Raw genomic sequence first — 16,434 nt, forward strand, 5'->3', positions numbered from 1 at the left:
AGCCACTATGGCACCGCTTGGCCAAGTGACTTCAACTCGCCAGCGGAAAAGTTCATAGTTGGCGCGGCGGTCCTGCGAGCGGTCCGTCCCACCCTAGGACGCGGCCCATCGCCACCACTCTGCCACCTCTCCCTTATACCCACTCTTTTTACCCCCTTATCCCCCCCTAACCCATCAATCATACTTAAACTAGAGTTAAATAAATGGTGGAGTCAATTCTGTATATGGGTAGATTGATTTTTAGGGTCGTAGGGTGAGGTTTGGGTGTAGTTGAAGGGTAGAGGTGGCAGCGTGGGGCGGGCGGGTGTGGGGTGGGAAGGAGACACAACACACCATCAGAGACCCTAGAGTACCGGACAAGTGCACTCCCCACACTCTCACTCGGGATTATTCTTAACTCTCCAGCATCATGAGTCGATGGTAAGCTCTTCCCAAGGGGTGAGTGTGGCTAGCAGGGCCGCCCATCACGCTCTCACATGGGAGAGTTAAGGGAGAAGGGTGTGTGTGTGTGTTTTAACAAAGGGTGTTGTGGTGAGGGGGTGAGAGAGTGTGTTGCCACCACCCGCATACCGCCATATATACTTCTCTCTCTCTCTCACTCCTCTCTCACCACGTCTCCTGCTACGGCCCACATCAGGGGTGTAGGAGTGTGTGGTCCTACACCACACTTGGGTCCCCTAACGGGTGTAGGAGCGTGTATGATGATGAGTTCCTCTCAACATTCACTTATTGTGTTCTCCCTCAAGACCATATTTTGTCCCCTCTCCTGTTTGATACAACCCCCACACTCTCCCACAACCTCTCTCCCACACCCTCTCTCCCACAACCTCTCTCCCACACCCTCTCTCCCACACCCTCTCTCCCACAACCTCTCCCACAACCTCTCTCCCACACCCTCTCCCCCACACCCTCTCCCCCACACCCTCTCCCCCACACCCTCTCCCCCACACCCTCTCCCACAACCTCTCTCCCACAACCTCTCCCACAACCTCTCCCACAACCTCTCTCCCACAACCTCTCTCCCACAACCTCTCCCCCACAACCTCTCCCCCACAACCTCTCCCCCACAACCTCTCCCCCACAACCTCTCTCCCACAACCTCTCTCCCACAACCTCTCCCCCACAACCTCTCTCCCACAACCTCTCTCCCACAACCTCTCCCCCACAACCTCTCCCCCACAACCTCTCCCCCACAACCTCTCCCCCACAACCTCTCCCCCACAACCTCTCCCCCACAACCTCTCCCCCACAACCTCTCTCCCACAACCTCTCTCCCACAACCTCTCTCCCACAACCTCTCCCCCACAACCTCTCCCCTACAACCTCTCCCCTACAACCTCTCCCCCACAACCTCTCTCCCAAGCTCTCTTCCACCTCATATGTAGCCGTAAGAAGTCTCTTCAGTGTACGAGTTAAACTCGTTAATTATTGGTTTGCCGCGTGTTAATGACACGTGTAATTGTTTTCACGTTAATATAATTACTGCATGACGTGTGTTGACGTGTGTGGGGCAGCCAGACGTGGTTTTCAATGTTTTGTTTATTAGTTTGCATAATATTTATATTAACTGCAGTTCCTACCACTCGGTTCCTGCCATTTTTAGTGTTTGTCAGGTGGTCTGGGTAGTGTGTGGATGACTCCGGATGTGTGGCTGGGGGGGTGTGGATGACTCCGGATGTGTGGCTGGGTTGTGTGTGGATTACTCCAGATGTGTGGCTGGGTTGTGTGTGGATGACTCCAGATGTGTGGCTGGGTTGTGTGTGGGTGACTCCAGATGTGTGGCTGGGTAGTGTGTGGATGACTCTAGATGTGTGTGGATGACTCCGGATGTGTAGCTGGGTTGTGTGGGGATGACTCCAGATGTGTGGCTGGGTTGTGTGTGGGTGACTCCAGATGTGTGGCTGGGTAGTGTGGGGATGACTCCAGATGTGTGTGGATGACTCCGGATGTGTAGCTGGGTTGTGTGGGGATGACTCCAGATGTGTGGCTGGGTTGTGTGTGGATGACTCTAGATGTGTGGCTGGGTTGTGTGTGGATGACTCCAGATGTGTGGCTGGGTAGTGTGTGGATGACTCCAGATGTGTGGCTGGGTTGTGTGTGGATGACTCCAGATGTGTGGCTGGGTTGTGTGTGGATGACTCCGGATGTGTAGCTGGGTTGTGTGGGGATGACTCCAGATGTGTGGCTGGGTTGTGTGTGGATGACTCCAGATGTGTGGCTGGGTTGTGTGTGGATGACTCCAGATGTGTGGCTGGGTTGTGTGTGGATGACTCTGGATGTGTAGCTGGGTTGTGTGGGGATGACTCCAGATGTGTGGTTGGGTTGTGTGTGGATGACTCCAGATGTGTGGTTGGGTTGTGTGTGGATGACTCCAGATGTGTGGCTGGGTTGTGTGTGGATGACTCCAGATGTGTGGCTGGGTTGTGTGTGGGTGACTCCAGATGTGTGGCTGGGTAGTATGTAGGTGACTCCATATGTGTGGCTGGGTAGTATGTGGGTGACTCCAGATGTATGGCTCGGTTGTATGTGGATGACTCCAGATGTATGGCTCGGTTGTATGTGGATGACTCCAGATGTGTGGCTTGGTAGTATGTGGGTGACTCCATATGTGTGACTGGGTAATATGTGGATGACTCCATATCATATATGTGGGTGGCTCCATATGTGTGGCTGGGTAGTATGTGGATGACTCCAAATGTATGGCTCAGTTGTATGTGGATGACTCCAAATGTATGGCTCAGTTGTATGTGGATGACTCCAAATGTATGGCTCAGTTGTATGTGGATGACTCCAAATGTATGGCTCAGTTGTATGTGGATGACTCCAGATGTGTGGCTGGGTAGTATGCACTCACCTAGTTGTGCTTTTGGGGGTTGAGCTCTGGCTCTTTTGGCCCGCCTCTCACCTGTCAATTAACTTTTTTTTTATGTGGATGATTCCAGATGTGTGGCTGGGTAGTATGTACTCGCCTAGTTGTGCTTGTGGGGGTTGAGCTTCGGCTCTTTGATCCCGCCTCTCTCAACTGTCAAATCGACAGTGTGTGTGTGTGTAATTACATAAGTGCAATTAATATACATGCAGACAGACAGAGACAGAAAAATCTAGTTGATATCATGCCAAACCTGTTTCCTGATCCTGAAACCTACATCAAAAGAATATCATCAGTGGCATATGCAAGGCTGGCTAACATCACGACTGCTTTAGAAAATTGTATAAGGTTTCATTTTGAACCTTCTATACCACATTTGTAAGACCAATCTTGGAGTATGTTGCCCAAGTATTGAGTCCATACCTTGTCAAGCACAAGACGAAGTTGGTGAAAGTTCGGAGGTATGCCACTAGACTTGTCCCAGAACTAGAGGCATGAGTTACGAGGAAAGGCTACATGAATTGCACCTCACAATGCTGGAAGACAGAAGATCTCAGGGAGACATAGTCACTACATACAAAATTCTCAGGGGAATTGGCTGGGTAGATAAGGACAGATTATTTAACAAGGGTGGCACTCGCACAAGGAGTCACAGGTGGAATCTGAGTATCCAAATGAGCCACAAAGACATTAGAAAGAATTTTTTTAGCTTCAGAGTACAGTAGTTAATAAAATTAATGCATAGGAAGTGATGTGGTGGAGACTGACTCCATACACAGTTTCAAATGTAGATATGATAGAGCTCAATAAGCTCAGGAACCTTTACACCAGTGGGGTGACAGATGAGAGGCAGGACCAAAGAGCCGAAGCTCAACCCCAGCAAGCACAATTAGGTGAGTACAGGCTGGCTGCCTGTCCCCAGACACAGTGAATTATTATTAATAGCTTCCTAATTGTTGGGGACAGGAAGCCTGTTGGGCTTATCGAGGCTCCCCAAAGACCAAGGTCCAATGACTGACCCCACTCAGGATGCATTTTGTACTAGTTGCCTCAGCAAACTAAAAATATTGTAATATACACTGTATCTAAAAACTTAATACCAATACCCTGTATTCATTACATTACATCTAATTTATTTATTATTTTCAGGAGGAAAGATCCCTTGGAAGTGTGCGGGGGAAAACACATCAATGCCACATTGGAATTCCATGAATGTGTTTGCAAGTTTGACTACAGAAATCAGAGAAATTTCCACCATTTTCAGGCACAAAAGTTTAAGCACTGTTTATTAGCTGATGAGATGAGGCGGATTGATAATTTTGAGCTATATGTGATAATTGCTGTTGTAATTGGTGTAGTAATCATATTTGGCATTGCTGCATTTTGCTCTTGTAAATGGTACCTTCAGACCAATGACAATCCTTGTGGTTGTTTATCATGCATTTGTTGCAAAAAGAAGAAAAAGAAAAAGAAAATAGATTTAATTAATGAAGGTGAAGCTACACCTAACGTTGGCCTTGAAAATGGTAGCCAAGTTTGGACCCCAATACGTTTGGGGCCAAATAAGGATGTCGTGGATGGTAGTTTAGAATCCCAACATGTAACAAGTGAAAGAAGCAATGATGAAAGTGCAGGATTTTGTATGAAATTTTGTTTAAGTGATCCTGTTCAGGATTGCTGTGAGTTCTTTGACTGTGACATAATGTGGCGAAAAAAAAATATTTACACCATTCCAATATTTGGTCGGCGAAAGCAACCTCCCTTGCAGCGGAGGCCAACACGTCCTGCCCCGCCGCCTCCTAAGCCATCAGCACAAGTTCCTCCTATGTTGAAGCACCCAGAACCAATACATATTGGATATGATGACGATGTAGAGTGTGAACCTGTACCAGAAGCTCCACCATCACCAGAACCTGTACGGATTGAACAGCCTAGAGCCATGTATGTTGATCCCCTAGCCTTCTTGCAGAGACCTTTCTTAAAGTCTACTACCAAAGAAAAAGCACCTGACGAAGAACCAGAAGCTCTTTACAATAAAATGAAAGATTTTGTTTTTGGGAAGAATAAGAAGAGTTCAAGTGTAGCATCTCTTCACAAACTTGGAATTTCAACTAATCCAGATACAGTGAGTAATACATCAAGTAAGAAAAGCAAATACAGTAGGACTGGCAGTTTAGCATCTCTACATAATCTTAGTGATGAACAGCTTGACACCAGTTACCATAATAAGAGGTCAATGAGTTTGGCTTCTTTGCATGTAGAAGAATCTCCCAAAAGAATGGTACCAAAGGGTCTGCTTAGCAAGTTGCAGATGGCAAGAAGCAGAGGTTCCCTGCACAATATTTGTGAAGATGATATTCCTCCTTCATTAAGAACTGATGAATATATTGACTTGGAAGAAATGTCTAAGCGTATAGAAGCTAAGATGCAAGCTGCCCAACATGGGACTCTTGGTAATGAAAGTAACAGAAGTTTGGCACTTGGTTCTCATGGTGCTCAAAGTACTTCTGTGCAGTCTACTGCTCCTGGTTCACATTCAGGTACACCAACTTTTATTTCAGCCTCTGCATATGACAGTTCATCGAAGACCAGTGAAGCAGTTTCTTATAATCCACATTCACAACAGTTTTATTCTCCAGGACCCCAACAGCATGGGATACCATCGGATAATGAATCTTCATATGGATCACCAATGCCATACAGATTAGGTGAAGATGTGCATGTTGACGATGGTGCAAGCACAAAATATTATCCCCCAATACCAGCTACCACAGAGAGACCTGCCGTACCAGCGAGATTAGCTGTCGGTGCGCCTGTTTGCAACACTGGTACTTTGGGTAGACCTAAACCTGCAGTGCCACCCAGACCACCAGGTAGTGGAAGTAACTCTCCCAAGCCGCGTGCACCACAACCACCAACCTCGGGGAGACCAAGTCCTGTGGTAAAGCCCTCAGCCCCCCCACCACCTCCCCCTGTTATAACACCCATTGAGTCATCACTCTGAGAAACATTTTGGGTAGGAGTAAGTATATTAATTAAATTTTAGGAATAAGTATAATACATTTTATATATATATATGCATATATATATATACATAGATATACTGTATACAGTATATGTATTATTGTATTTCTCCTTGAATTACTGCTCAAAAACTCCCTATGCCAAGATTATCATGAGAAGGGATTGTACTCTTGAACAAAATACATGTCTTTCATAACGCTCATGTTCCATTTGTGTCGTGACCAGCCTAGATTCCTCTATTGTAGTTTCATAGTCTATGCATCATAGTATTACTCATTACTGCTGGAGATTGCATTCTAAAAACACACACAAAAGTAATAATTTAATTCAAACCAAAGTGTAGGATAGAGATATGCTGTACATACAAAGCCACTCTGAACATATTATTATAAGTACAGAGACATAAATGTAGAAATAATTTAACTGAAGTGTTGGATCTGAATTGATGAATCTCAGAATTTTAATTGTTATGCTATTAACTTTGATGGCAAATTTTGATGCATACATTAGATTCATTTTTAAATAATGGTGATAAACATTCTTTGTGTGGGGATGATGAGTTAATTGGTTAAAATTGTTTTGGGATGTCACAAGCTTGAATTGTTCATGTAGGCTACTCCTCTAAAGGTGTGTGTGTGGGTGAGTGTATGTGTGCGTGTGTGTGCAATAAAAGCTAGCTTTGTTGCTCTTGTTGCTGTTATGTTGGTTTGTTAATCATTTGGTAAATGATTAGCAAATAATTTTTCATCTTAAAGCAATTATATGGAATGTCTTAAGGATCTTGCTCTTATTACATGTATTATCATGAAAATATGTATCCATCTATTTATTTCTAATAGAATATTATAAACAAATTTAAGCTTATTTCTTTGCAAGTGATAATAATAATAATTATGTTGATTTTAGCTTTAAAATGCTTCACCCTTTAATCTTTTAATAATTTTTTTCTTTACTGTAATTTCCACAGTATAAGAAAATGTGGGTCTAAATACATTTTTTTTCAACTTTAGCAAGACATTTTCTTGCTTGCTTGTTTGCTTCAGTTTTCATTTTGAAATGCTTATCTTTTTGAGTTCTTGTATTTTTATAAATGCATACAGTATCCATTTCTCATTTAAACTCATGTTTCTTGGGCTATGTCACATCATCCTTTGAAAATGAATGTCAAGAAAATACACACATCAGCCCTAGTATGATACTTGGTTATTAAATTCTTTGAATAACAGGATCTCATAGCATTTAAATTCTCCAGAGCAATTCTTTTGTAATAATCATGAGATGTTTGGTTTTAGCCAACTATGTTTTCAATGTTTAAAAATTGCTGTATGTTTCAGATACTTGTTCTGTTTTCATATCATCTAGGCTTTCCTGTCCAACCCGTGGGTTGACTTTTATATGTTCCACATCCTTAGGTAAGCAAGTATTCAGTATTGTCAGTTCTCTTGTTATATTACAGTATTTGTGAAGTTGAATTAATTGTACTCCTTGTATCTTTTATTCAGCCTTTAAACTTTTTGTCAATGGTTTTAGATGAACTGTTGTTCTTAGGCATTTTCAAGGTGCTTTTCCCACTTTAATTTAACGTACAATATTCGATTTTTTTTATGGTTTTATTGGATGTCATACTGCATACCTGAAACAGAAAATGTCAGCAAATCATTCATAGTGTTTACTAGTCTTTGAATATGCTCAACTCCATTCATTCATCATCATTTACAAAGTTGTTAAAATTAACTTATACATTATTATGCAATGTGTTACCATTCACACAATGACAGTATTGTGGTGGGGGGACTGCAGCCCCAAGTTAAAATAGATTTGGTATTCCCCCAAGATTTTAGATTTTGTAGTCTATGCATGCAGTTAGTTTTTTTTTTTTATCCCTATTTCAGGCCCCCCCCTTCTCCATACATTTAGGTACAGTATATCAATTATTTTTTCGTCAGGCTTAATTTTTTTGACAGTCTTGTGTGAGTGTTGTCTTGCAGCCTGGGGGTACTTGTATATACGCACATGCACGCAGTATCTGGTTTGTTTCCTGAAGTGTATTGATGTGTAGTAGTTTTAATCATTTGTTTTATGCTTCTATAATGTCATTTGATAAACTTGATAAACAAAATCTTGCCAAATTAAGAACAATATTGTTACGTATATTGTACAGTAACTACTTACAGCACAATGCTGTATACGTATAACTGTTTACTTTTGTGACGTTACTGGTCATAAGTATGTTTTAACAACTTTGAATTATACCAGTATTGTCTAGGAAGACTTGAATATAAACATTATTCTTGAGTTTTTAAAACTGCAATAAGTAGCAAATTTTTGTATTAATACCAATTCATCGATTCATGTGATAAATTAACATTTTGATGATGATAGACCCATTCTTAATAAATGTTTAAGAGAGTTGTTCTTTTGCGTCTTTACTCTGACTAAAAAATATATATTTAGTAAGCTTAAAGTAAAAAATTATCAATTTTGATTAAAAAATTGGTTGCATTTATAGTAAAAAGAAAAGATATGTATGTTCAGAGCATGCTTAAAAATTAATCTTGAATTGAACTTAATAAAATTAAACAATGCCAACAAAAAAAATCCTGTGAAATACCCATTAATTAAGTAACTACTATATATCTGTGGTATTCTCATAGCTTTAATAAACTGTATTATTATTTACAGTAACATTAATTGAGCTACATTTGCAAAGTTTTGTAGGTTTGTTGGCTATACACACATGTAAAATTATGATACCTGGTTGTTACCTGGTATGATACTGGATTGCATGGCACCAATGCTAAAGACTAAAAAGACTAGAACCCCCCCCCCAAAAAAAATATATATATATACTTAAAGGATAATTATAATGGGCTAGGGGATATGTAAGTATATTTTATATAAGTGATAAAGCCCTCATCTGGTTCCCATTCAGCACAAACAATCTAAAGAGACAAAGAAAATAGTTTTAAATCTGTGAATAACTGACAAAAATATTAAAGTCACAAGTTCTGCCACCTATGGCTGAATTACATGTTGACCAATTTCGTTCCAACTTCACATATTTAGTGACGGGCATGCATTCTCCCACGATGTAGAAGCTACACCACAATCAGATCTTAAAAGACAAAAAATGCCCCCCCTCCTAAATAAATTGTTGGACGTTGGTGGAACTAACAGATATTGGCATATTGTGCAATGTATATATATGATATATAATAAAATACAGCAACATAACATGCTTACTCATTATTTGTGTGAAATTTTGCCCTCCAGGTGGCAATCAGTAATCCTAGAAGGCACCAGCTGCATATCCACTTTGTGGACCCTCCTCACTACTACTATTATTCTTTGTGTGTCAGACAGGTGCTTGCAACTAATCACTGCATTATCCATGAGTTTCACTAACTAGGTGTTATTCTTATCATCAGTGCTGGTTGCGCACGCTTTTTTTTATGATATGTAGAAATTCATATAAAATGCATTTTTTATTAACAAATTGGGATGAAATTTTCACGATGCTGATGCCAAATAAAGGGAGATTTGTTTAACAGTTTTCACTATACTGTATTTCATATTTGGACGAATATTTTTGTGCACCCGGCCCCTTAATTTGTTACATACATGACTGACCTTGACATTCCCATTACATGCGAGTACTCAACTTGGTCAGCTGTGTAATATCAACTGGACCTTCACTTAAACTGGGTTTTCCTCTGGTACAATTATTCTCAGTCCCTCACTGAATTGTGTCTGATCATATTCTCTGTTCTTCTCAGATGAGGAGTGAGCTGCTGCTCCTCACACCTGTGGCTTACTGAGTGTTATATGAAGCATTACTATTAACATGGCAAGGTTATTTTATCCAGTTTATGTACTATTCACTTCATGACATTATTGAAGCGGGATAAATGCTGTAATACTGTATTCATATATCATTTAAGTTTAATGTTATGGAAAAGCTAATGAACATTAATATGATTCAAGAAATAACTAAGTACTGTATGTATGTTGACAAACTGTAATTCTTATGCTCAAAGGTGGGATGACGTTTGGTTAAATAGATATGCTCCATCACTTATAGAAAGTAGCATATTAGACAAGGTCTTATCTAGTTGAACGCATTTGATTATACAAGTGCATTAGTCTTTTTAAAATAGTGTAGTTATATGAAGTGGAATTTTAACCAAATTGTGAAATTGTTTAAAATGTAAATTTTAATTATTGTAGCTTATAAATATTATAAAATGTTTATGGCAAAAATGTAACATGTACAATGCTTGCTGCAGGCTTCCCAAAAAGTGTAAGATAACTTGGAGTTCTTGCAACTTGTTAAAAATATAATCACCTGCAGTTTAAGATTAATTCAATGATTAATTGAACAGTGCTATGAATCGACTCATAAAGGGATTTATCAGTTGCTTGATGTACCAGTATAATTACTGTATTTGTTTATGGTTTAATACATTTATATTGCCAATTGATTTGACTGTCTTTGCTAAAAATTCTAGTTTTCTTCCCATCATCCATAATTATGTAGTTTTGATCAAACATTTCTTGCATAATCCTGTTACTTGACCATGGTTATTAATTATCTATAGTACTACCACATTTACTATGTTGCACTCAGTTTGCTTTAATGTACAGTTTTGCATGTGGACCAAACTCTCACAAGTGAAGCCTGGCCATGGGCCGGGCTTTGGGAGTAGAACTCCCAGAACCCCTTCAAGCAGGGGTTCATGTTGATTTCCAAAGCATGTTTCTGTAGCTCGCATGCAGAACCTGTTGAAGTTGTCTTTATATTGCCAATTTGTAAGCAAGTGATAAGTTGTTCATAGTTACCATACTTTTGTTTTCACAAATTTATTGGTAAATGGTCTCGTTCTACTCTTGTTCAACTTCTTTAAGTCTGTCTGTTTATGTTAACATTTCAGATAAGATGGAATTAGTCAATTGAAGTTCTTCAGTAATATTAATTGTGATTTAATCTGTACTTGATATTCTTTTGTCATATTCACTTGCCATCATACAGTACGGTATATGATATTCAGATTGAGATTTTTAAAGTTGCTTCATTTCCTAATTTTTCCTCCATGCTTGCATCTTTTCAGTCTTTACTGCAATTCAGTTCTTAAGTATACATATAGAGGGTTATGCTTCCCTTTATTTATCCTATGGCTTTCCCCCCTCTTAATACACAAATTGTAATTACACTCGTTTTTTGTCAGAAAAGGTTTCCTGAATTAATGCAAGTGCTGGGATAATCAGGATGATTTTATAAGATGAATATTGTGCTAATAGTAAATTATCTCTGCTTGATTATACATAATAGTTTGCATTCAGATTTGTTTCTGTGTTTGTCTGCATTCCGTAGTGATTCAGACCAGCAGTTAACCAGGCAAGAAGGGTTAGCTTAGTTTGGGGTAGTGGATATGTTAGTGATGCTCTCTATACACCACAACACTATCACTTCGACAGCTTTGCCTCGCCACTGGATTAAATTTAATCATTTGTGTCATAGCAATCCTTTTATTGCTAATATTGATAATAAGAAATTGGGTTTTATTGGCAAGTCCATCAGCAATTTTAAAGATTAAAAATCCTGTATGAAGAATGAATTTTTACCTTAAAATGTCATGTTGATATTGTCTTCGATTTTTCAGAAAGGGCATTTTTGTAATCTTTCATTTATTATTATTGAAGCATGTTGTTGTTGTTAAAGATTCGCTACCTGGAACAAGAAGTTCCAAGTAGCACGGGCTATGGTGACCCCGTAGGGCTATTGAAGCAGTGAATAGACTATGATATACTATTGAGCAATTTATCAATATAGTGAATACTGTAGTTCATGTTAGTTTTCAAGGGCAAAGCGGGTATTGAACTGAGTGTCGTTATGGGATGACCTGTTTTGCTCCTTAAATATGCTGTTGTTATTAATTAATAATCTTCTCCCAGTGTGGCATGTTAACTTTACCAGATACTCCCAAGTATAGCAGTCAGGTACACTTCAAATTATTCTTAAACCTTTCACATTGCAAGTTCCGGCATTTATTTTTTCTGCTGTCTCTTGATGTAATTTGTTCCAGTTTTATGTGTTTGTCTCATTATCAGCATTTAATACTTTAGTAATGTGGCAACTGAATTTTGTACGGCAATTTTGTATTTTTGTTAGGCCTTCAGAATATTACGGTTTGAAGGTTTGAATTTATCAAAATGCTTTTTGTGTTGATTGTAGAAAAACTCTTAAATTCAAGTTTAGTGGTAGTACTGTATATCCAACTGTTTTGTTCACTTAATTTTGTGAGATATCCAAAGTATGAATTCTTGGTCACAACACCTTAGAAAGTCACACTTTTGTTTGTCACAAACACAACGCTGCTTGCACATACTTGTGTTTTGAGGCTTCTTTTTGTATTTTGTTGCATGTGAGCATTCATCTTATTATGATAAAAAGTACCATTTGCTTGCATAGATTGTAGTTATCTCACCAATGAAGTTTATTGCATAATGATAAAGGTTTTGAGATTAATGAGTATTATTTCATCAAGTATGATGAAAGCAAATTGTGGTGCAACTGCATGACTGACGAAAATAGGAAAAGTAAAGGGTTAGCATTAAAAGAAAAATGGAAAAGTGAGCATTGTTCATGAATGTTTTGAAGTTTGCCTGTGCTCATCAGCCGCAAGTGATGCAGTAGTGAACACGGAAGACACAAGCCAGCCATGCAAGCTTAAAGTTGCAGTACGTACTCCCATTGTAATGTACAGTACTTGTATGCAGTTACAGCTAACTAGTCTTACTATGGTTATTATAATTTCTGCAGCGAGTTTGACAAACGGCAAATTTGTCCGCACCTGTTCTTTTAAACTGCACGTAAAAATTTACAAATTGAATTACTAGCTACCTGTTTTGGCAGGTTAAAATATAGATGAAAAAAAATATTTTTTTGAACTTTGTGTATCACTCGGCATTTTCCCTGTTAACCCGCTATGGATGGTTACTGTATTCACACATTCGTAAAATTCTAAATTCAAATTTGGAACAGCTTCTTGATGCTTGAGAAAGGAAAGGAATTATCAGGAAAGAGCATTAAGCCATTGTGACTATATAGCACTGGGAAGGGGTCTGGATAAGTATTTGGGATGGGACGGGGAAAAGGAATGGTGCCCAACCACTTGAACGGTTGGGGATTAAACACCACCCTGCGTGAAGCGAGACCCGTCGCTTTACCGTCCAGCCCAAGTGAGAAAGATTAAGTTTAATGTGTGTTATAGATGAAGAATATACTAGCTACAAAATAGATTATATTTTGACAAAATTGAAGGCTGTGAAACAATAAATTTAAATATATAGTCACTGTACAGTATTGCCCGCTTTGTATTAATTTATATTTTTAGATTTACTTTTTCTAACTGATCTTGATTTAACAAAAAATTTAATATATTCCATAAAATATGTATTCGTAGTTTTTTTTTTTTTTGGCAAAACATTACTTGAACACTCAAATTAGTACAGTACGCCATGTCATCATTTAAAGCCGTTGACATTGTCATTCATTGTAATTTTCATTTCAGTTATTTCATTCAATATTCACATCATTGATTTCATAAATTGTATAACATTAGTTTTAAATTATGTACATAATGTAAATATTTTGTATACATTACAGTATTTGTAGGAGACAAGGGCCAGTTGTAGGTTTTATCTTAAGGATCTGGCTATGATTGACAGGTGATACGAGAGGCATTGTATGAGAAGAACTGGTATGCATATGACAGTGTGTGTAATCAGCTTTAGAAATATGGAAGACGATAATAAATGTTTCATTGGTTTTCTTGTCTGATTAATTTTTTTGTTAAAAAGATCTGTAAATACTGTAGTGCAATAGCAAAAGGCAATAATGATAATTTTAAATATATTGAGTGATAGCATTTATTGGTTATAATCTCGATCATATTTTTATTAAAGCTTTCCAGTAATAGTTTGTTTTTTATTGTTTTTGAAATGTCCCACCCCTCTTTTTTTTTTGTGTGTGTGTGTGCGTGGGTGTCTTTTTTTTTAGGTCACAATAGAGCTAGCAGGCTTAGCAAGCTGTATTATCAAAATGCACTGAATAATTTTGGTGTACTGTACTGTATTTACATTGTCTAATTTGACATTGCTTATCTTATGTCTTCCTGCTCTTGTATTGTCATGGTGAGAAATAACCTAGGAACTATTGAGTGTTCCTTAACTACTTCAGTACTACATAACCATGCTGGCTTTGCACTTATTCATTAATTACTTCCCAAGATTTACAGGGCGAGGGCTGTCGTTTCTGTAAGAGAAGTTGTGTGCAAGGGTTCATTCATACTCACAATCAGCACATTTTTTTTATATGTTCAGATTTAGCTGTTGTCGTTTAAGGCAAAAATCAAAATTATACTTGAATACATAAAATCTGATGGAGTGTTCTAAGCCATATTGAGATTAAAGTTTTTTTTTTTTTTTTTGAGTTTGTGATGCTTTTTTCTCAATCTGAGCTTTGGTGTAGTTAGTTATGTGGGCCTGCAATAGTCATCCTGGCATTGGGTACAGGCTTTCTTTCTTTGATGTCCAAAGGGTTTGGAAAGGATGAGGGAGGCAGAGGGATGGGGAGGTGAAATTCTGGAAAAGGATGCGGGGTGTAGAGAGAGAGAGAGAAGAGGTTTGAAAGTTCCGTGGCCTGTCCATCATGGGTTGGCATATGTGTGTGTCTTTTGTTTGGGTATGAGGTATGTTGGGTTGTCAGTACATTGGCTGGGTGGCTAGTGATGGTATCTGAAAGCCCTCGAGCCAATGGAGTTGGTTTGGGTACAGTAATGTTTGCTTCTATTAGCCCACTTTTTGGGGTACAGTATGTGAAAATGGCATACCACATTATTAAGAGCCTGTTTTTGTTGAGGCCAGGTATTTTTGTTTATGGATTTACATCGGTTAAGGATATTCCAAAAACACTGCATCTCTTAATGAAAGTTACTGCTCTGATTATTCAAACCAGTAGAACTAACATTAAATAAATAAATAATAAATAAATGTTTATTTAGGTAAGGTACATACATACAAGAGATTTTACTAAGATTGATGGATTTATAGATAGAGCTAGTACATACAATGCCTAAAGCCACTATTACGCAAAGCGTTTCGGGCATGAACAATTCACATTCGGGCATGTTTCGAACATTAACACTGACAGTGTGCTCATAGAATACAGTTACCCAAGATTACATCTCTTGAGGGTGTCAGCAGCAGTATGTAGTCAGATCCTTTAATATGTTTATTTTTTAGGTTGTCTTTTGTTGGTTGTTTAAGAATGTTAATTATGTATATGTTAAGGTTTTGCAAAAAAGTGTAAATGTCTTGGTTTTATAAACTAATTCGGATGCTGGCTTAAAGGTGTTGTTTTTGGACACCTTATAGTAAGAGCTTTAGTGTTTTTTGTTCATTGAACTTTGTTAATTGTTCTCAAAATCTTAATTAAATATCAATGTTTTCTTGAAATGCAAAGTTTAAATAAGATGCAACCTGCTTTTACATTTAAACTTCAGTGACTGAGGAGGTTATAAAAGTTCAAAGTGTTTGTAAATGCCTTCTTTTGGGGGATAGTTTCTTGAATAATTTTTTAAGTAAAACAGTTGAATATAGAGACTGATTTCATAATTAGTAATCACTGTGTGTTTAATCTTCACAGAAAAAATCCCATGAAAGAAGTTAACTCTGACTTGAGTAAGATAAGACTTAAACAATAACTGAAGGATCTATTTGCTCTTTTAAGAAGTTGCAAAACTTTCGCTCTTTATTTTTGTGCTGAAGCATATCCATATTGCTGATTATTGATAATTGTGATAGTTTATGCCATACTTAAGTATGTACAATACTATAGTTGGTTTATATGTAAATAAAAACCTATTTCATGAAAAGTTTTTTTTGCATTTCCTGTCCTTTTAAATTTATTAAAGTATAGAAACAGTATAAATACAGCATTTATACTGGATCCACAGGGAGGTCAAGCCCAAGAGCAAATGGATGATGACTCGTGGATATCATGCATATTCACAAATAAAGTAAAAAAAATATTTTTCTTGCCTATCTGTGATTTTTGGCCCACTATATGTCAGCACAAGTGTAGAATTAGGAGGAAATGTTGAGGGTGAACTGCTGATGTACAAGACTCACTAGAGCCTGAAGGTTGACTTTTGTATCTCGAACAGTAGCTATCCACATTTGCGATTGTGCGGGTATAATCACAGTGTTATTACAGTACTGTACTGCTTTGTAAAGCCAGCGGATATGAGGGCACATATATATACTGTACAGTATTGTTTCTGCTTTCTGATCGTTCCCCGCGGTCACTTTTCCCTCGATAGAATTCTTGGTGAATCGGATATTTTTTATATCGTTCGCCTTATGCGTTTCTGTTCTCATATTGGCATCCTTAGTGATATTTAGCGCCCTCTGATTATTCCGCATATTTGATGGTGATACATAGCCTTCCCGGCTTGGTGCTTTCTTTGATAATTAATTAA

The 16,434-nt window shown here is 38.3% G+C and overlaps 1 protein-coding gene across 1 annotated transcript; it reads left to right on the forward strand.

Annotated features, from left to right (window-relative positions):
* The first annotated feature begins 270 nt into the window (after window positions 1-270).
* Window positions 271-15,828, forward strand: LOC123760019 (uncharacterized). The gene is made up of 3 exons (XM_069325409.1): window positions 271-420; window positions 4,019-5,891; window positions 7,228-15,828. The coding sequence occupies exons 1-2, from the start codon at window positions 410-412 to the stop codon at window positions 5,871-5,873; spliced, it is 1,866 nt and encodes a 621-aa protein (XP_069181510.1). The 5' UTR covers window positions 271-409; the 3' UTR covers window positions 5,874-5,891; window positions 7,228-15,828.
* Window positions 15,829-16,434: the final 606 nt, after the last annotated feature.

The sequence above is a fragment of the Procambarus clarkii genome, chromosome 16 (genome assembly GCF_040958095.1).
Source record: "Procambarus clarkii isolate CNS0578487 chromosome 16, FALCON_Pclarkii_2.0, whole genome shotgun sequence".
Lineage (NCBI taxonomy): Eukaryota > Metazoa > Arthropoda > Malacostraca > Decapoda > Cambaridae > Procambarus > Procambarus clarkii.